Here is a 21,622-nt window from a genome sequence, read left to right as displayed (position 1 = left end):
CTTTCTGCTCTGCCACAAAGATGTAAAGTTTTTGAAAAGGTTTTCATGCCTTATTTTTTCTGTGAGCTTTTTATTTGTTTTGTACGTAATGTACTTTACTGACCAAACATTATTTCTTTTAAAGACCCGAAAATCATCTTCTTTATGGTAACCGAGCTCTTTGTTTTCTTCGCACTGGACAGTTTAGGTAAGTTGGTTAGAGTACCCGACACTGAGCTGTTACGTTAAATATGCATTTTTTGAGAAATACTTCTGTTCTGCAGATATACAAGAAAATCTTTCAGGAGTTTTTTGTCAGTCATAGTTAAATGGTTAAAGGGGCTCTATAGGGTCTATGCTAACAACGACAGCAGCAGCTGTTCTGATTGAGTGGATAACGTATGTGCTGTTTTAAGTATTTTACATCGTTCCTTAGGTCTCAAAACACACTTAATAGCTAATGTTATTCTCCACATTTACATTTGGGCAGACTTACTTACTCATAAGTACTGATGTCAACATTTGAATACAGATCTTATCTGATGATGTTGAAGTCTTTGTTTATAGTACCTGTGTTATCTTCTTTTGCTCTCTTAATTTATTCTGTATAATTCTGGAAGAATTTTTGATGTTTTCTATAGCTTAGTATAAAAAAATTAAGTAGATCTCATTTGTAAGTGAAAGAAAGAAAAGAAATTTAATGGTTTAACCATTAGAGTGAAATCATCATTAATTCTTAACTAATTCTTAATTTATTAATTAATTCTTAGTTTCTTATGTTGCATTGAGTTTTTATTAGTTGAAAGAGATTGTTAACACTGCACCATGATTTTGTTGTCCCTCAGTTTAAAATTTTTAGGATATAAATTACAAGTATTAATAGAGAGCAATGTATGCTGTTACATTTAATTATGTCTTGCCTTACTGTAAGAAGGGCTTAGAGTGGCTTCAGGGATAAATCTGCTTGGTAGAAAAATATTAAAAACACAACAAAACAAACTAAAAACCAGTTTAGAGCTGGGGATCCTCAAAATAAAGCTATATAGGGATAAGGTCCTACACAGTTAATAGTTATAATTCATACTTGTATTTGACCTTTCTGTTGCTTAAAATAAAAGGAGAAAACCTGACAAGTTACACGATTCTCACTGTCCATGAAAAAAAGGACAGAAGTTGCTCAGGTGAAGCAGTTTTCCTGATGTTTAGTTCTGGAAGAAATTCCTTGTATGACTTACAAGTAACATGAAGTGAGTGATGGAGTAGAGAAGAACCTCAGCAGCATTCCTGTTCAAAGCAGAAAACTCCCTGAATGTGCAGTTTTGGGTTTCACAAATAAATTTTTCTGTGGAGTTTTCTCATGAAAGCAGAGAGTCTGAAACTAGTGGTTTTTAGTTGAAGTACTTATGGTTGGGATGCGGGAGGGTGGGAGTGGGGAAGAGAGTATATTCCAAGTATGTAGCTTTTAAAAATAACATTTGTTTTTCTTTTATTGTAAACAGAACACATTCTCATGGTAGAAAATTTGGAAAATACAAGAGTTTAAAAAGAAGAAAATAAAAATCACCAGTAATCCAACCACCTCGGAGAATACCGCTGTATTAACGTTATGCAGCTTTTAGATGGCTTAAGCCGTGGATAAAGCGAGGCTATCTAGACTAGAGGAATGGATGGGCTGGACACAGTCTTCCATCAATACCACTGTCCTCAACTGGTTCTGACAAGAAATGAGCTGCAAATGTCCTTAGGTTATTGTATCTGGCTAGGTCCAGAATTGCAGATTTCCTATGCTGTTTGATGGTGAATCTGTGCTTTCAAGATGCATAGGTTGGCAACTTGGCTAGCCTCTTGTGAAAATCGAAACCTTGATTGGGCAAAAGGTCATCCACTCTGCGTAGGGGAGCTCCCAGAGCGGAGAGGCAAGCCAGGGGGTTTCTGCCCTCTTTCATGAGTGTTGAATGCTAGACACTCGAGGAAGATCCTCTTAAAACTGCGCTGCAAAGGAGGTGCATCAAAGTAGAATTACAGAAGCCAGGTAGCCTGGTGAGGCAAAGGTCAAGAGCAGGGTTGTGCATCAATCCTTGTACCTCCTTCCTGAGAGTCTATCTAGCTTGTGGTTCAGCACCATCGAAGTTTTCACTAGATGCAGGTTAGCAACATTTCCTTCTCAGGCAATCACCGATATGTATTAGATGTCAATGTCGGAAACATTGTGCCACACAATTTTCTTGGTGTTTCCCACCTTCTCACATGTTGTTTATATGCCTTACTCAGTAATGTAGGGATAATGTTTTCTGAGTTTACAGTACATCTCACTCCTAGTGGAGTGAGTAGATAATGTGACTTCAGAAAGGAACACATTGCCAGGGATTCACTCGTGCCATTGAAACAGAAGGACCCATGCCCTTTAGCTGAGTTACCACGTTGGGATGTATTGAAGCTCTCACATCTGAGGTTTGGTAGATCTGTCATGGGAATCTGGCTGAGCAGCTATGGGACACCTGGGAGTAAAGCATCCAACCTCCCTGGCACTCTTCTGAGCACTTTATGCATACAGGCTCAAAAAGCCCTCAACAACCCTGTGAAGTGGGTGCTGCTATCTCTTTAGAGATGAGGAAACAGAAATGGGAGGTCAAGCAAAGTATCCACAGAAACTAGGTGGGTGTGATGGAGCCAGGCAGCCTGGATGCAGAGTTTCTGCTCTTAATCCCGATGGAAAGGGGTTGGTAGAATCAAAGGGCAATGTGAAAGCTGAAAAAAAAAACCTTAAATGGTTCAAATAGTCGATAAACATGAGTATCCTTATAGGACATGCAGATTACAAACTTTGAGTCTCTCTTTCATGTCCATCAGATTGGCAAAAATTTTAAAAACCTCATAATACCAAGTGTTTGAGAGGATGTGGAACAAAAGAAACTTGCATACTCGGCTGGAGACAGTGTAAATTGGTGCAATCACTTTGGACAGCAATTTGGCAAGGTGAAGATGTGCATACTCTGCAGCCCACTTCTAGGCTCCTATCCTCCAAACTCAAATGTGTACCTGAGAAGATACGTACAAGCCTTCACAATAGCATTGTTTGTAAAAGTAAAATGGAAACAACTTAAATGTCCATCTGTGGGAGAATGGATAAATAAATGATGGTATATTCATACAATGGAATTTTATGCAGCAGTTAAAATGACAATGTTGAGTGAAAAAGCAAGTTGCAGAATGATTTGTATGATGCGATTTATATAATGTCAAACTATGCGAAGTGACAAACACATTATAGTTAATTCATAGTTATGTATTAAAAATGTTTTATAAATGCATGGGCATGTTGAACACCAGTGGAGTGGCTGTCTCTGGGGAGGGAAAGAAGGAAAAGGATTGGTGATGAGAAAGTGGTACACAGTGCTTGTCGACTCTAACAGTTCTGTCAGAAGATCTGAAGTGAATATGGCAAAATGTTAAGATCTTGCTAAGCTGGTACAAGAGTGTTGACTATTTTAATGTTATTCTCTGTACTTTTATGTATACTTGAAATATGTGATGAAAAGTTATAATAGTAAAATTAAAAATGCACATAAGATAAAAAAAAAAACCAAACTGTTCACTAAAATAGCAAGGATAAAATAAGGGAAAGTGATCTCGAAAGAAGAGAAATAGAAGTGTTTTAAGACTAATGGTGGGGAGCCCCAGGTGAGATATGTGTGGGGAAAGTGCTTCATTAAGAAATGGTCAAAGTGCTGGTGGTGGCTTTAATGCCAGGTAGTCACAGTTCGTACCACCTTTGGATGAATGTGGGTGAGCCCAAGAGCCCATCTGAACTACCGTTCATCATACGTGTGCACCTCCAGGTCTGCAAATGTTGCACTTGGGAAATCTGTGGAATGGGGCCGGCGGGTTGGGTCGGGGCGCTGTGCGGAAATATGCTACTTTCTGCCACAGCTTCTGCTGAGTCCTTCAGGCTCAGGACTGTGTGCACTGTATCCCAAATGCCCATCATGGCTGCGATGTCCTTTTATTCAGGTTTTCCAGAAGTTCACTTTACAATTTGGCAGTTATATATAGGGAACTTTAGAATGATAGTTTTAATCGAAGTAATCATATTTTTAAAGGAGAATCTAAAAAAAGTAATTAGGTATATCCATGGCTTCTGTAGTTACAGTACTTATGTGAGGTGTATCATCAGGCTGTGCCTCTTTACTGTTTTATTCTTTTTTTCTGGTATTCCTATGTGGAAATTTGAATTCTTTGATGGGATGTGATAAACTGTGTAAGGGGAAATGTAATTGGAAAAAGGGAAGGCTGAGCCTTGGATTTTTTTAAATTTACTTTGGAAAATTATGGAATTTTAAACTTGGCATTTACTTTGACCTTCAGTGTTTAACTACCTACCATATTCCCTTCTGTTAGATCCAACTTATGATTAATAGCAGGCAGATAGCCTTTAAATGACTTCTGGTTTTTGGTTTTGTTTTGTGTTTTTCTGAATTTCTCTGAGGCCAGAGGTATAAATCAAATCAATGTTATGTTCCTGTGAGAATTTAAAAAACTCTAGTGTGGGGGTGCCTGGCTGACTCAGTCAGGAGAGAATGTGTGATTCTTGATCTTGGGGTCATGAGTTGAGCCCCAGGTTGGGCGTGGAACATACTTAAGAAGAAAATCCTAGAGCATGGGGGGAGCTTCGGTGTGTTTTATGTATTTCCATAATATCTTATGCGTATATAAGCACTTAGTATGTTGGACCAAATGAAGTTGCCATTTTTATAATCCAGAATGTAGGCAGTTTTGTTTGATTCAGTGTGATGTGCATATATATGTATGGGGGTGTGTGTGTATTTTTTTTTTTTTAACATGGGTGGGAGCATACTATACATACTGTTGTACTTCTTGCCTTTTTTTTTTTTAAATACTTAAATCTCAGAGCTTGTTGTGTATTAGTGTATATAGAGATACACCCTTATTTATGTTCATGGCTCCATAGTCTTCTACTCAGTGGATTACTGCTGCTTTGGTTAGTTTATATTAGAATATAAATTACTTAGTTTTAAAAAATTATAGCTTTGTAATGATTATCCTTTTAGTTGTGTTCTACATTCAGGTGTGAGTATATCCTGATAAATTCCTGATTTCTTTTACTAGGATGAAAGAGCTTATGTAATTTTTTTAAAAAGATTTTATTTTAAAAATTTATTTGATAGAGAGCACAAGTAGGCAGAGAGGCAGGCAGAGGGAGAGGAGAAGCAGCTTCCCTGCTGATCAGGAATCCTGATGCAGGGCTTGATCCCAGGACCTTAGGATCATCACCTGAGCTGAAGGCAGATGCTTAACTGCCCAGGTGCCCAGAGCTATGTAACCTTAATTCCAGACATTAACTTTTGATTTAAATGTTTGTATTTATTCAGTCGGTGGTTATCACTCACTGCATATTTGGCAGTAACCATCTGAATTCTGCTTTTGTTGCTTCATTGTAAGATCTAGGAATTTGGGGAGTAACATCATTATTTCTTTGTTGGTCTTAGGCCCTAGAAGTGATGATTTATAGTAGGGAAGAAAGAAAGTTATAATCCTTTTATGACTTGTGAAGTTCATACATATATTCTAGTTTGAGAGAGTTAATAAATAGCATCTTCTTTTCTTCTGAAGTCCAGATTCAGTTAAGAAATAGACACAGAAGACGAGGCTCATGGTGATCCAGTGTTCCCTCCAGTGCTGACACAGTTTTTGGAGAGTAGGGCCTTACCCGAAGAGTCTGAAGGCCAAGTGACTTCTTGTTCACCCATGGTCACAGACAGAACTGGCAACGGGAACCTTTGTGAACTTTAAGCTTGGAGGAAAAGGGAATCTGGTATAATGATAGTGTTCAGTATAAGATTCCAAAGAGAGAATAAAAGAGGTTTAGCCACATAAGATTAGTGCCCCTCCCCAGCATTATTTATCCTCAGGAAAAGTTAGTGAGGGGTGGGGAAGGAGAGAGCTCAAAAGTGATTAACCTAGCAAATCCACATGGAAGCTAGAGGAGGGAGAAATACGTATTTGCTCCCAACGTGTTTTAGGGCAAAATGTGCCATATTGTATATGAAGGTGAGAGGGCTGGAGAAGTAACATTTCCCCATGTATTATGTATTCTGTTGGAGCATCTAGTCTAGAATATTCTTTCTTAACCCTCTGTTCAGTACTCTTACCATTTTGTCAGATGGTCTTCAGGAGTAAGTAACCATTTGCAACTCTTGAGTCTTCCTGTTTTCATAGATGTATGGTGTAGATGTATTGCCCTTGCTAAAGTCATACCAGCTTTCAAGTCTGTACACCTCAGCTACACTAGGTTGGATGAGCAATCACACCATGTAATTTATTATGCCTACTTTGTTTTAGTAGGAAGATGTGGTCATATGCGAGTAAATGTGAAAGTACGTTATAGTTTATAGATATTTCTATATATATACACACACACACTAATATATTTATAATGTATGTGATTGTAACAACATAGTACTGTGGTTATAGTATTTATTAATTATAATAACAGTAACATTCAACATTGATTTAGTAAGCATGATTGGTGTTCTGCTTCTAGCCATGTCAGAAATGAGCAAAACCAGACATAGTTCTGTATTCTAGACAGTGGGTCAGCACTGGGAGGGCGGATATTGTACTCATGAAATTAATAGTGTGTCGGATGGCCTGAATACAGCGGAGGGGAGTGGTGGTCAGGGACTAGACCAAGGAAGGTCTTTTAGGCTACATAACTGTGGCCTTGAAGAGCATTGATAAATAAAGGATTTTAAATTGAGGTGAGATGCCATGATTAGGACCTTAGAAAGATTAATCTGGTTGTAGTGAGGAGAATGGGTTTGGAGAGGATGCAGCATGAATTGGGTTAGGACACTGTTGCAGTACTCTAGGCCAGAGGTGATGGTAGCTTAGTGGAGTAATGGTAGCAGAAATGGAGGAGAGGAAGGATTTGAGATGTTTTGGAGGTAAAATGAGCAGAGATTGCTTATGGTTTGGTGTTTGGAACTATTATGAACTTTTGCCTTCAGCTGCTTCATGGATTATAGGCTTACTCCCTAATACTGGGATCAGTGGAAGAGATACATTTGTAGGAAGTACAACTTGACTTCACTCCTGGACATCCTGCAGGATCCCAGGATGAAGGATTGAAGGATCCCAGTTGTAGTGTCACATAGGCAATGAATTATGTGGGTCTGGACTCCAAGGAGGTATTTGGGCAAGAGATGGAGACATGGGATAGTTAACCTAGATGATTTGAAGTTGCAGATGTGGATGAGATTGCTTGGGGAGGTGGGTCTCAACTTTTACTGCACCCTGGAATCAACCTGGGAAGAAATAATCCCAACCCAGAGATTTTGATTTAATTAATTGGTCACTGGGCTTCTAGTAGCCCCCCCCCCCCATGGTACTCATGTGTAGCCAAGGTTGAGACCCACTGGTGTAGAGCAAGGATGAGCTGAAAACTGGGACTTAGCCTTGAGGGACACTAGTAGTGGCCAATTAAGGGAAGATGAACCAGTGTGGGAGACGGTTAAGAGGTAGCCAGAGAGGTAAGAGGAAAATCGGAAGTGTGACATCATGGAAGGAAGAAAAGGAGTGACCGGTAGTACGTGTTGTTGCTGAGAAGCCAAATGGAATTTAGATTGAGCAATATGGACATTTTTTAGTTGCCATAGGGGGAGCTGTGTATGGGAAGCTTGTAGATCCTGGGTTGGAGTGGGTTGAGATGAAAGGAAATGGAAATAGTATAGGCAGTTGTTGAAAGCATTTGCAGAGGGAAGCAGTGGAGAGATGAGGTGTGCCATTGTATTAGGATGTGATTTTCATTGCCAGTAACAGAAAACCCTATTTAAATGGTGAAGAAAACCTCATTAAAGAAATGCAGAAGGTGGCTCTAAGGTTGTATATTTAGTGCCTCAACAATGTTATTATCAAAGACATAGGATTTTTCTAGTCTGTGTGACTTGGACTCGACAGTCTGCCTCCTCTTAATATGTAATTTACATATTAAGCTGGACGTTACCGTCTCCAGCAGAAGAATCACTCTTAAAATCTTCAGAAAAAATTACACATACTGTAAAGTGTATAATTCATAAGAATATAGGTTGAATTTTCAGAATCCTTACATGAGTAATTGATACCTACATCACAACTCTAGTACCTCTGAAATTCCTCCTCCTAATCTACCTACCTTCTTCCCCAGGTTAACTGTTACCCCATTTTCCAACGCAGTGGGTTAGTTTTGCCTGTTTTTGTGCAATGTAAATAGTCATGGTATGTGCTCTTTTATGTTTGGCATTCAGCATTGTTTTTCAAGATCCATATTGTTGCATGGAGTTGTACAGTGTTCATCTATTGCATGAATATACCACATTTTATCCATTCTAATGTTGATGGACATTTGGGTAGTTGCTAGTATTTGGCTTTTACAGATAGTATCATTGTGAACATATGTATTCATTTCTGTTGAGAATCTAATTAAGGAGTAGAGTTGCTGGGACAAGGGTATGCGTCTATTAAGCTTTCATATATAATTTCCTATATGGTTGTATCGTTTTGCACTCCTGCCAGCAGTATATGAGAGTTTTGGTTCCACGTCCTTACTAACACTTATTATTTTTGTCATTTCATTTAGACATTCTGATGGGTATGTAGTGATACAGTGCTATGATTTTAATTTGCATTTCCTTAAGTCAATTAAGGTTATTTAAGTTGAGCATCTTTTCATATGCTGCTTGACCGCTTGGATATTCTCTTTTGTGAAGTACCTGTTTGGAGTTTTGCTGTTTTTGTTTGTTTGTTTGTTTTGTTTTTGTTTTTCTTTTGAGTCAATGTCTTATTCTTTAGGTTTTTTAAAAAAACGTTTTGGATTTGAATCATTGGTCAAATATATGCATTACAAATAGCTTCTCACACTCTGTGGCTTGCCTTTTCACTTTTTTTTTTTTTTAAACAAATGGGTGATGCTAACTTGAACATAGTGCTGTTTATCAGTTCTTTTCCTTTATAATAAGCACTTTTTGGCTTCTGTTTAATAGTCTCTGGCTTTTCTAACATCAGCTAAATGTTCTGTGTTTCTTTTAAAAGCTTGATTATTTAACTTTGCAGTTAGGTAGGTTCAAGATGGGTATGAATGTTTAATTGACTCATCACTCTTTCTTAAGAATATGTTTTCTTGATGCACTGCAGTGGTCATTTTTGTCATCTAGATCAGGTGACTGTATGCATCTGTTTTTGATTTGTTTATCCTAATCTGTTGATCAGGTCATCTGTCTTTAGATAGACTTTTTTTTTTTTTAAACTATATACAGTCTTTTAGTAGGTACTGCTGTCTGGTAGTATAAGTTACCTAGTTTTGTTCTTCCTGTAAATCTTTTCTTAAGACTGATGAGTCCTCTAAACTCTCATTGGGCACTCTCAGCACTGGGCATATGACTACCCCCAAACCAGGCAGTAGAAAGGGGAGTGAGATTGCCGTGATCGGCTTAAACTAATTGAAATTAATCATTCTCATTTTACATATGGGAAAGCAGGCCAGAGCATTAATAAGTTCCCAAACAGTCCTGAGGGGAGTTAGTGGTTGTATTGAACTTACCTCCCATCTGTGTTTCAGCTTTTATGCTCTGTCCACAGTGGTTTAGCTGATGTGTAAAAGATCTGGGAGGTATCTTTTAGGAGATCAGAAGTCTTGCAGACATGCAAAAGTAGTGCTGAAAAACTATGTAGATAAGAACAAGTTAGACACAGATAAGATGTAGATATGTGTAGGAAACATTCCAGAAATACGAAAAGTAGTTATTCCTGGGTAGTTGTGATTGTGACGCTGGGTGACTTTTTCCTTTTATTTTACTTTTCTGTATTTTCCAAATTTCCTATAATGGACATATATGGATTTTTAAAAATTAAGAAATTATTTTTAACTAGGTTTTTTTCTAGAAAATTCAAGAAGTACAAATAGATACACAATTTATAGTGCCTTTATGAAATAAATAAAAGTGAATATTTCTTGTTTTTCTTTTTAGAAATGCACTTGGTGATGGAAAGAGAGCTATTATCCTGAAGAGCAATTGGACAAAGGTAGGTTGCTTTTATCTTTACATTGGGCAGGTAATGCCATATAACTTTTGAAAAATCTGTGTACAGGATGTAAATTTATATGTAGAAATGCTGGATAAAATTATATCAAGCTCAAGAATGTGAGAGGGGAATCTTCAGTTCCATAATCAGAAAGGAGACTTAACACAGCAGTGAGAGGCTGTGTGTGTCTGAGCCAGACAAGTAGCGCGTAGAAATGTTGAGAAGCTGGAGGGTACCTTAATGACTGAGATGTCCGCATCTGCACATTCTGGATGGAGTAAAGACTTCACAATGAAAAATGAAACTTAAAACTTAGGAGAGGAATCATAGGAGACTGCTTTTAAAACCTTGAGGTGGGAAAGGATTTATTAAATAACAGTGCACAAATCAGTATTGGGGGTTTCATAAATTTGACTGAATTAAACTGAAAAACTTCAGTATGTCAAAAGACACCATGAATGAAATCATAAGCCTGGAAGGAGATAATTTGTCCTAACTATGCAAAGAGCTATAATAAATAAACTCAGTAGAAAATGGTCTAGTACATAAACATACATTTCACAGAGGAGAAATCATGAATGGGCAGTAGAAATAACCTATGTTCTATTTCCTAGCACTTAAAATTGTAGTTAGAAAACCAAAACCAAGATAGCAGAATAGAGAGCTTCCAAACAGATCTACGTGTATGTAAGCAAGTAAATAAAACAATGTGATACTGTTTAGGTCCTTTAGTTCGGCAAAGGTTAAAGAGACTAGTAGTCCCAAGTGTTGGTGAATATATCTACCAACAGGAACCTTCCATAAACCAGTGGGTGAGAATTGGTTGCAGCCAACTTGGAGAGCACTATGATGTGCATACGCTGTAATTATTCTAAGTATGTGTACCCCACAACATTTTTGGAATATGTACACATGGCAAAATATGCGAAGTGGTCATTGCAGTGGTGTTTTAATGGCATAGAAGTGCAGATACCTACCTATTTATTGATAAAGCAGGGATAGATAAGATATTTTCACTTATCAAAATTATTCTTCTGATCTGCTCTGTCCCTCTTTCTTAAACACCCATTATGTCTCTGACCTCACTCCTACCATTCTCTGCCTTGTTCACTCTTTGTTGACCTGTTGGCCTCCTCAGCTGTTCCTTATATATGCCAGGCCCACTCCCCATTTGTTCTTGTTTTTCCCTCTGCCTAGAATTGAATACCTTTCCCCAGAGCATGAGCTAGCTCCCTTATTTCCTTTCATGTTTTACTGAAAGTTTTCTCAGTGGAAGCTTCTTGGCCACATTACTAAAATGCCAGGGCTACCCCTGCCTAGACAGTTGCTACCCTCTTGCCCTGCTTTACTTTTTTCCTGTTGGCATTTAACATTATTGAACATGCTGTATGTATTATTACTGTGTGTCCTCCCCTACAATGTGAGATCCATGAGGACGGACTTTTTTTGTTTGTTGGCTTGGTTCACTATTGAATTTGGACTGCCTGACAAGCTGCTTGGCACATAGCAAACATTTCCTAGTAAATATTTGTTGATTTTGTGAATGAATGAACTGAATACTAGATTGCAGTTGGAATAAGTTAACTGGTTGACCAGCATTTATAGATTTTAAAAAATAGTGTTGAATGAAAAAAAGCAGTAGAAGCATAATATAGGCCCGAAAGATACCTTTCAGACTCATGATGAGGTTTCTTTCTGGGCAGTTAGAGAAGGAAGCATTAGAGAGGGTACAAAGAGGATTTTTGCCATATTTATTTCTTTTAGTAAGAAAGAATCTAAAGCAAATATAGCAAATGTTAGTGATTAATTCTAGGTGTTTGTGATATTAACCACTGTATTTTCCTAAATCACAAAAATACCCGACTTTTTTTTTTTAAAGTAGAGCTTCAGATAAGACACAGAAGGATACATGTTTCGGACTTCATTCCTGGCTTTACATAATTTGTTTTTAAATCAGAGTGAGTATTAATCAGAGAATTTTAGAGTCCTCCAAATTATGATTCATGTGGCCGAGTAGTGTATCAGAATCTGGGGGATTGTGAAATTTCAGGTGGACTCCTGCATCCAGATTTTGGAGTCTGTTTTTAAATACCTCATTCTACAGATGAAGAGATTGAGTCCCAGAGAGGTAAAGTGACTTTTGCAAGTAAGAGACATTAGTGGATTTAGAATCCAGCATTGGATGTGCTTCTGTTTGAGAGTGATCAGTTTGTGGCTGTTTTTACTAGGAGTCATTGTGCTTGGTAGAGAATCTTTGTTCATCACTGAACCTGGCATTTGTCAGGTGCTCCATAAACACTTATTCTGTGGATGATAGAATTCTTTTTTGTTTTTTTAATTTTTTTCTTTTTTTCCCCCATTTTATTTTATTTCTTTTCAGTGTTCCAAAGTTCATTGTTTATGCACCACAGCCAGTGCTCCATGTAATACGTGCCCTCCATAATACCCACCACCAGCTCACCCAACCCCCGACCCCTTCCCCTCTGAAACCCTGTTTGTTTCTCAGAGTCCACAGTTTCTATGGTTTGTCTCCCCCTCCCAATTTCCCCCTTCTACTGAAACTCAGAGTCTGAATTTAGTTTTCTAGAGTTACCATTGAATTTTCTGTTGTCAGTTCAGAAAAAAGGAGTACTAAAAGATTCTGAATTACATTGAGGACGATGTAGAATGTTTATTCCTGGCTTAATTTATTGAACAGAAAATTTTCACTCTCTAAACTACTTTTTTAGAGCAAATTTAGGCTCACAGCAAAATTAAGAGGAAGGTAATCTTCCATAAACCTCTACACATGCATAGCCTCCCCCATTATCAGCATCCCCCAGGTGACTGGTATAATTTGAACATTGATGAACCTACACAGACACATTATAATCACCAAGGTCCATAGTTTAAGGGTTCACTCCCTAAGTGTTATGCATTCTTTGGGTTTGGACAATGTGTAATGACATCCATTATTTTGATTTATACAGAGTGTTTCACTATCCCCCAGATCGCCTGATCTGCCTTTCCAAATCCCTGGCAACCACTGATTTTTTTACGTCTCCATTAGTTTTACCTTTTCCAGAATGTCATAGAGTTTGAATCATATGGTATGCAGTTCTCAGATAGGCTTCTCTTTCACACATTACATTTCTGCCATGTCTTTTCATTCCTTGATAATGATTTCCTTTTAGTGCTGAATAATACTTCATTGTTGGCTTGTGCCAGTTGATTTATCCATTCACTGAAGGACACTTTTTTAAAAGATTTTATTTATTTATTTATTTATTTATTTATTTGAGAGAGAGAGGGCGCGTGAGAGAGTAAGTAGAGGGGAGAGAAAGAAAAAGGCTTCCCGCTGAGCAGGGAGCCCAGCGTGGGGCTCGATCCTGAGATTCCTGGTTCATGACCTTAGCTAAAGGCAGACATTTAACTGAGCCACCCAGGCATACCTACTGAAGGACATTTTTGTTGCTTTCAAGTTTGGGCCATTTTGAATAAAGCTGTTATAAATACCTATGTGCAGGATTTTGTGTTGACATGTTTTCAACTCTTTCGGGTAATTACCAAGGATTGCTAGATTGCAGTGATTGCTGGGTCATATGACAAGAATATGTTTAGTTTTAGGTTTTTTTTTTTTTTTTTTTTTTTTTACATTTATTTGAGAGACAGAGAGAGAGGAGCAAGGGGAGGAGGGATAGAGGGAGAAGGAGAAGCAGACTCCCTGCCATGCAGGGAGCCCGATGTGGGGCTCAGTCTTGGGACCCTGGGATTATGACTTGAGCTGAAGGCAGACACCCACCCAGGTGCCCCTAGTTTTTTGTTTTGTTTAAGATTTTATTTATTAGAGATATAGAGGTAGTGAGAGAGAGAATGAGAGTTGGGAGAGGAAAAAGTAGATGCCCCACTGAGCAGGGAGCATAGTGTAGGCTCAGTCCCAGGACTCTGGAATTATGACCTGAGCTGAAGGCAGATGCTTAGCTGACTGAGCCACCAGATGCCCCAAAAATATGTTTAGTTTTTTAAAGAAGTGCGAAACTTTTCCAAAGTGTCTGCACCATTTTGCATTCCCAGCAGCCACAAGTGAGAGTTCCTGCTTCTCCATATCCTCCTTGGCATTTGGACTTGTCCCTTGTGGTCATTGCAGTGTTGGTTTTAATGGCATATGTCCTGAATTTTGACCTCCCTACTAGGTGTATGGTAGTATCTTGTTTTAACTTGCATTTCCCTAATGACATACGATGTGGAGCATCTTTTCATGTGCTCATTTGCCACCGAATACCTTCCTTGATGAGGTGTCTGTTAGGATCTTTTTTAATTAGTTGTTTTCTTTTTGCTGAATTTTAAGAATTTGTTTATATTTTGGGTAACAGACCTTATCAAATATGTCTGCTAAATATTTTCTTCTTGATTGCAGCTTGTCTTCTCATTTTCTTGATAGCAATTTTCAGAGAGAAGTTTTTAAAGTCCAGCTTATAAGTTATTTCTTTCATTGATCATGCCTTTGGTATGGTATCTAAAAAGTCATTACTATTTTTGCATTTTACATTTAGGTCTGTGATTCACTTTTAGTTAATTTTTGTGGAGAGTATAAGGTCTAGATTCTTTTTTCTTTCTTTCTTCCTTTTTTTTTTTTTTGCATGTAGAAGCCCCAACATCACTGTTGCAAAGGCTCTATTCACTTCATTTTATTACCTTTGTTATCTTCATCAAAGATCTGTTGACTATATTTATGTGGGTTCATTCATTTTATTTAAATACACATGTTTTATGATAATTGCAGAAATATTTGTATAGATGAAAAATACAAATCCTAGCAAGTATTAAAAAAATGTAACTATACCAAGGTAATTTTTTCATTTTCTTTTATTGGAAAGAAGTGCTCATTAAAAGGTAGCTTAAACTTCAGAAGCAAAGGTGAACTGTGCAAGGTGCATTCTGTACTTCTACTTCAGAGTAACTATGAGCCCATGTCTGTTTAATCATGCCTCTAGGACATAAACATATATAACAAGGTTCTCTGTAGATTCTCTGAGGGTGGGCCATTGTTCTGCCTTCTTTCCAGATAGAGAAGACTGGTACAATGACATCTGCCCTGCGTGTGCTTTCAGGCCTGAGAGAGGATGTCATCGTATCCCATACAGTGGGAATTTTTATGGTATTGTCCATAGGCATTTGTTGACATTTCTCTCTGCATTGCCTTTTGATATTGTTATGTAGCATACAAACCGGTAGCCTCACAGATGTCCATAAGAACCTTTAATATTGAGGGGTATATTAAGACTTTTGTTTGTGAATGACAAAACCTAACTCAGATTTGGCCTAAGTAGTTGGCTCATGTAATTGAAAAGTCTAGGCATTACCTTCAGGCATGGCTGGATCCAGGTTTATACACATTTTTCTTCCCATTTCTCAGTTTTTCTTTCCTGTTTATTAGCTTTATTTTCAGTCTCTTTTCTCCCTTTTCATTTAGTGTTTCTTTTTAGGTGGGTTCTGTTGCTGTATTGAGTTCACTGATGTTTTTTCTTCTACAATGTCTAATCTTCCCCAATTTCATCTGATGTATTTTTTCACCTTAAATGCTATAACTTCCGTCTTTAGAATGTCAGTTTGAGTGTTCTTTATGTGTTTCATATCTTAATATGTTCAGTTTTTTTTGACTTCTTGAAGATGTGGAATATGTTTATAGTAACCGTTCTAATGTTCCTGTCTACTAATTATTTGTGTGTGTGTGTGTGTGTGTGTGTGTATTATCTATTTATTTATTAACATTTAATGTATTATTTGTCCTGGGGTACAGGTCTATGAATCATCAGGCTTACACATTTCACAGCACTAACCATAGCACATACCCTCCCCAGTGTCCATAACCCAGCCACCCTATCCTTTACCCCCCAAACCCCAGCAACCCTCAGTTTGTTTCATGAGATTAAGAGTCTCTTACAGTTTTTCTCCCTCCCGATCACATCTTGTTTCATTTTTTTTTCCTTCCCTACACCCACAAACTCCGCCCTGCCTCTCAAATTCCTCATATCAGAGAGATCATATGATAATTGTCTTTCTCTGATTGACTTATTTCACTCAGTATAATACCATCTAGTTCCATCCATGTTGTAAAGGGCAAGATTTTGTTCTTTTGATGGCTGAGTAGTATTCCATTGTGTGTGTGTGTGTGTGTGTATACACACACATACATACATACATACACACCATATCTTCTTTATCCATTCATCTGTTGTTGGACATCTAGCTTCTTTCCATAGTTTGGCTATTGTGGACATTGCTGCTATAAACATTGAGGTGCATGTGCCCCTTCGGATCACTACATTGGTATCTTTAGTGTAAATACCAGTAGTGTGATTGCTGGATCATAGGGTAGCTCTATTTTCAACTTTTTGAGGAACCTCCATACTGTTCTCCAGAGTGGCTGTACCAACTGGTATTCCCACCAACAGTGTGGGAGGCTTCCCCTTTCTCCACATCCTTGCCAACATGTCATTTCCTGGCTTGTTAATTTTAGCCATTCTGACTGGTGTGAGGTGGTATCTCATTGTGGTTTTGATTTGTATTTCCCTGATGCCGAGTGATGTAGAGCACTTTTTCATGTGTCTGTTGGCCATCTGAATGTCTGCAGAAATGTCTATTCATGTCTTCTGCCCATTTCTTGATTGGATTATTTGTTCTTTGGGCGTTGAGTTTGATAAGTTCCTTATAGATTTTGGATACTAGTCCTTTATCTAGTATGTCATTTGTGAATATCTTCTCCCACTGTGTCAGTTGTCTTTTGGTTTTGTTGACTATTTTTTCCTTTGCTGTGCAGAAGCTTTTGATCTTGATGAAATCCCAATAGTTCATTTTTGCCCTTGCTTCCCTTGCTTTTGGCAATGTTTCTAGGAAGTTGCTGCGGCTGAGGTGGAAGAGATTGCTGCCTGTGTTCTCCTCAAGGATTTTGATGGATTCCTGTCTCACATTGAGGTCTTTCATCCATTTTGAATGTATTCTTTGTGTGGTATAAGGAAATGGTCCAGTTTCATCCTTTTGCATGTGGCTGTCCAGTTTTCCCAACACCACTTGTTGAAGAGACTGTCTTTTTTCCATTTTTTATCAAAGATTAGTTGACCATAGAGTTGAGGGTCTATTTCTGGGCTCTCTATTCTGTTCCATTGATCTATGTGTCTGTTTTTGTGCCGGTACCTTACTGTCTTTATGATGACAGCTTTGTAATAGAGCTTAAAGTCTGGAATTGTGATGCCACCAACTTTGGCTTTCTATTTCAACATTCCTCTGGCTATTTGGGGTCTTTTCTAGTTCCATATAAATTTTAGGATTATTTGTTCCATTTCTTGGAAAAAAATTGATGGTATCTTGATAGGGATTGTGTTAAATGTGTAGTTTGCTTTAGGTAGCATAGACATTTTCACAATATTTGTTCTTCCAGTCCATGAGCATGGAAGGTTTTTCCATTTCTTTGTGTCTTCCTCAATTTCTTTCATGAGTACTTTATGGTTTTCTGAGTACAGGGTCTTTGCTTCTTTGGTTAGGTTTATCCCTATGGTTTTGGGTACAGTTGTAAATAGGATTGACTCCTTAATTTCTCTTTCTTCTGTCTTGCTGTTGGTGTATAGAAATGCAGCTGATTTCTGTGCATTGATTTTATATCTTGACACTTTACTGAATTCCTGTATGAGTTCCGGCAGTTTTGGAGTGGAGTCTCTTGGGTTTTCCACGTGAAGTATCATATTGGCAAAGAGTGAGAGTTTGACTTCTTTGCTGATTCAGATGCCTTTAATTTCTTTTTGTTGTCTGATTGCTGAGGCTAGGACTTCTAGTACTGTGTTGAATAGCAGTGGTGATAGTGACATCCCTGCCATGTTCCTGACCTTAGGGGAAAAGCTTTCTGTTTTTCCCATTGAGAATGATATTTTATGTGGGTTTTTCATAGATGGCTTTGATGATATTGAGGTATGTACCCTCTATGCCTACACCGTGAAGAGTTTTGATCAAGAAAGGATGCTGTACTGTGTCAAATGCTTTTTCAGCATCTGTTGAGAGGATCATATGGTTCTTGTTCTTTCTTTTATTAATGTAGTGTATTACATTGATTGATTTGCAGATGTTGAACTAACCTTGAAGCCCAGGAATAAATCCCACTTGGTCATGGTGAATAATCCTTTTAATGTACTGTTGGATCCTGTTGGCTAAACTTTGGTGAGAGTTTTCACATCTGTGTTCATCAAGAATATTGGTCTCTAATTCTCCTTTTTGATGGGGCCTTTGTCTGGTTTTGGGATCAAGGTAATGCTGGCCTCATAAATGAGTTTAGAAGTTTTCCTTCCATTTCTTTCTTTCTTTTTTTTTTTTGAAGCAGTTTCAGGAGAACTGGTATTAATTCTTCTTTAAATGCTTAGTAGAATTCCCCTGGGAAGTCATCTGGCCCTGGGCTCTTGTTTTTTGGGAGATTTTTGATGACTGTTTCAGTCTTCTTACTGGTTATGGGTCTATTCAGGTGTTCTATTTCTTCCTGGTTCAGTTGTGGTAGGTTATATGTCTCCAGGAATGCATCCATTTTTTCCAGATTGTCAAATCTGTTAGCATATATTTGCTCATAATATGTTCTTATAATTGTTTGTATTTCTTTGATGTTGGTTGTGATCTCTCCTCTTTCATTCATGATTTTATTAATTTGGGTCCTTCCTCTTTTCTTTTTGATAATTCTGGCCAGGGGTTTATCAATCTTACTAGTTCTTTCAAAGAACCAGCTCCTAGTTTCGTTGATCTGTTCTGCTGTTCTTTTGGTTTCTGTTTCATTGATTTCTGCTCTGATCTTTTATGATTTCTCTTCTGCTGGGTTTAGGCTTTCTTTGCTGTTCTTTATCCAGGTCCTTTAGGTATAGGGTTAGGTTGTATACTTGAGACCTTTCTTGTTTCTTGAGAAAGGCTTGTATTGCTATATATTTTCCTCTCAGGACTGCCTTTGCTGTGTCCCAAAGATTTTGAACAGTTGTGTTTTCACTTTCATTTGTTTTCCTGAATTTTTTTCAATTCTTCTTTAATTTCCCGGTTGACCCACTTATTCTTCAGTAGGATACTCTTTAGCCTCCATGTATTTGAGTTCTTTCCAACTTTCCTCTTGTGATTGAGTTCTAGCTTCAGAGCATTGTGGTCTGAAAATATGCAGGGAATGATCCCAATCTTTTGGTACTGTTGAGACCTGATTTTGACCCAGGATGTGATCTATTCTGGAGAATGTTCCATGTGCACTGGAGAAGAAAGTGTATTCTGTTGCTTTGGGATGGAATGTTACGAATATATCTGTTATGTCCATCTGGTCCGGTGTGTCTTTTAAAGCCTTTATTTCCTTGTTAATTTTTTGCTTAGATGATCTGTCCATTTCAGTGAGGGGGTGTGTGTTAAAGTCCCCTAGTATTATCGTATTATTGTCAATGTATTTCTTTGATTTTATTAATTGGCTTATATAATTGGCTGCTCCCATGTTAGGGACATAGATTTAGCTCTTCTTGTTAGACAGACACTTTAAGTAGGATATAGTGTCCTTCTTCATCTCTTATTATAGTCTTTGGCTGAAAATCTAATATGTCTGATATAAGGATTGCCACCCCAGCTTTCTTTTGATGTCCATTAGCATGGTAAATTGTTTTCCAACCCCTCACTTTCAATCTGGAGGTGTTTTTGAGTCTAAAATGAGTTTCTTGTAGAAAACATATCGATGGTCTTGTATTTTTACCCATCCTGATACCCTCTGTCTTTTGATTTGGGCATTTAGCCCATTTACATTCAGGGTAACTATTGAGAGATGTGAATTTAGTGCCATTGTATTGCCTGTAAGGTGACTGTTACTGTATATTGTCTCTATTCCTTTCTGGTCTGTTACTTTTAGGTTCTCTCTTTGCTTAGAGAACCAGGACCAGGCTAAGTAATCTGCTTGGGTTTGCTCTGGGTAGCTTTTGTTCCCTGAATGCTTTCTGTACAACTCTGGAGGATGGGAATGAAGATGGTGGCCTCACATTCTCTGGCCCTTTAGGAGCCAAGGGGTCAGGGCCCCACTCCTTAGTGTGCCTTCAGAGAAAAGCAGTCAATCCCTCCTGTTTCCCTGGTTACCAGCTGCACTTGGAGCTTGCCCAGCCTGTGACTGCCTGTTTCTATCTCGGGTGCATGGCACTGTTTAGCATCTCCAAACCCAGTAGATTCCTGTAGCATGCTCCCGAGCTGCTCCTCCCAGAGGAGGAAGGAGGGGGTCTGTCCGGATCTGCCACTTGTGGGGTCCCTGCTCAAAGAGCAGTAGCTTGACTGTGCCTTGGATCATGGTGTAAGGGAACCCTGAGCTGAGAGCCCACTCCTCGGCTCCGTCTCTGTAGCTGGCTTCTGTGCTCCGATACCTGGCAGCTCTGCCACAGTCAGACACCCCAGGTCTTTATGTGATCCCGTGGGTCCTTAGACCTGCAGGGCTCCACCCCCTGCTTAGCTTCTGGAGTGACATCCCTCAGTAGAGCAGACTTCTAAATGTTTTCATTTTGTGCTCCGCTTCTCTTTCACTTGCCAGGAGTCAGCCCCTCCCACTGTGGTCCATATTCCTGTCACTTTGGATTCACTTCTCCGCACATCCTACCTTCTGGAAAGTGGTCGATTTTCTGTTCCTGGAATTGCTGCTCTTCTTCTCTTCTATTTCCTGTTGAGTTTGTAGGTGTTCAGAATGGTTTGATAACTACCTAGCTGAACTCCTGGGACCTGATGATATCTCAGTCTCCCATTCCTCTGCCATCTTGCCAACTTCAGATATTCTTGAGTTGTCATTGGATGAAATAGATGTATAAATTTTGCCTCTCTAATGGATAATTAAGTTGTGTGACTTCTTAAAAATCCTTCAAAAGCATTTCTTCATGTTGGAAATTATCAGAATCAGAGGGTTCTCTGCACAGTTTTTCCACGTCTGCACTAAGGTTTTTATACCCAATGATGTGCAGAAGTCAAGCCTGAGAAGAGGCCCAACCTGGGTGGCTCAGTCATGAGGCGTCTGCCTTTGGCTCAGTTCATGATTCTCAGGTCCTGGAATTGAGCCCCACATTGAGCGGGAAGCTTGATTCTCTCTCTCCCACTCCCCCTGCTTGTGTTCCTTCTCTCACTGTCTCTTTGAAAAATTCTCTAGCTGATGAGTCTCTCCCTGACCCTTCTACGCAGAGAAGGCCTTGTCTACTAATTCTATCATTTGTGTCATTTCTGAGTATTTTCAGTCGACTCCCTTTTCTCTTCTTATAGATCGTATTTTCCTTCTTTGCATACCTATTAATTTTTTATTAATATGAGACATTGTTACTGATATTTGTGTGTATCTGTAAATATTTTTGAGCTTCCTTTTGGGATGCAATAAAGTTACTTGGAAGCAGTATAAGTCTTTGGAGGCTTGTTTTAGGTTTTGATAGGTGGGACAAGAGTGGTATTTGGTCAAGGGCTATCTTTTTATTCACAACTGAATCAAAATGCTTCTGAATACTCTGCCTGTTACTCCATGAATTACAATGTTTTCCAGTCTGGCTGGTAGAAGCAGGAATTATTCCTGGCCCTGTGTGAG

At 38.5% G+C, this 21,622-nt stretch overlaps 1 protein-coding gene across 8 annotated transcripts in view; it reads left to right on the top strand.

Annotated features, from left to right (window-relative positions):
• The window catches only part of TTC3 (tetratricopeptide repeat domain 3), a 131,304-nt gene that overhangs the window by 21,799 nt on the left and 87,883 nt on the right, over nucleotides 1-21,622 (top strand). For 5 of the 8 annotated variants that reach the window (XM_082722543.1, XM_082722544.1, XM_082722541.1 and 2 more), the window contains exons 10-11: nucleotides 125-187; nucleotides 10,002-10,056. In XM_082722543.1, coding sequence (XP_082578669.1) covers nucleotides 125-187; nucleotides 10,002-10,056 — 118 coding nt within the window. Of the gene's footprint in view, nucleotides 1-124; nucleotides 188-1,990; nucleotides 2,126-2,829; nucleotides 2,956-10,001; nucleotides 10,057-21,622 lie in introns of those variants that run through there. The other 3 variants (XM_082722545.1, XM_082722547.1, XM_082722546.1) reach the window with 2 other exon arrangements.

The sequence above is a fragment of the Mustela nivalis genome (assembly GCF_964662115.1).
Source record: "Mustela nivalis genome assembly, chromosome: 1".
Taxonomy (NCBI): Eukaryota; Metazoa; Chordata; class Mammalia; order Carnivora; family Mustelidae; genus Mustela; species Mustela nivalis.
Note: the sequence above shows the minus strand (reverse complement) of the source record. Positions and strands in the feature narration are given on the sequence as shown.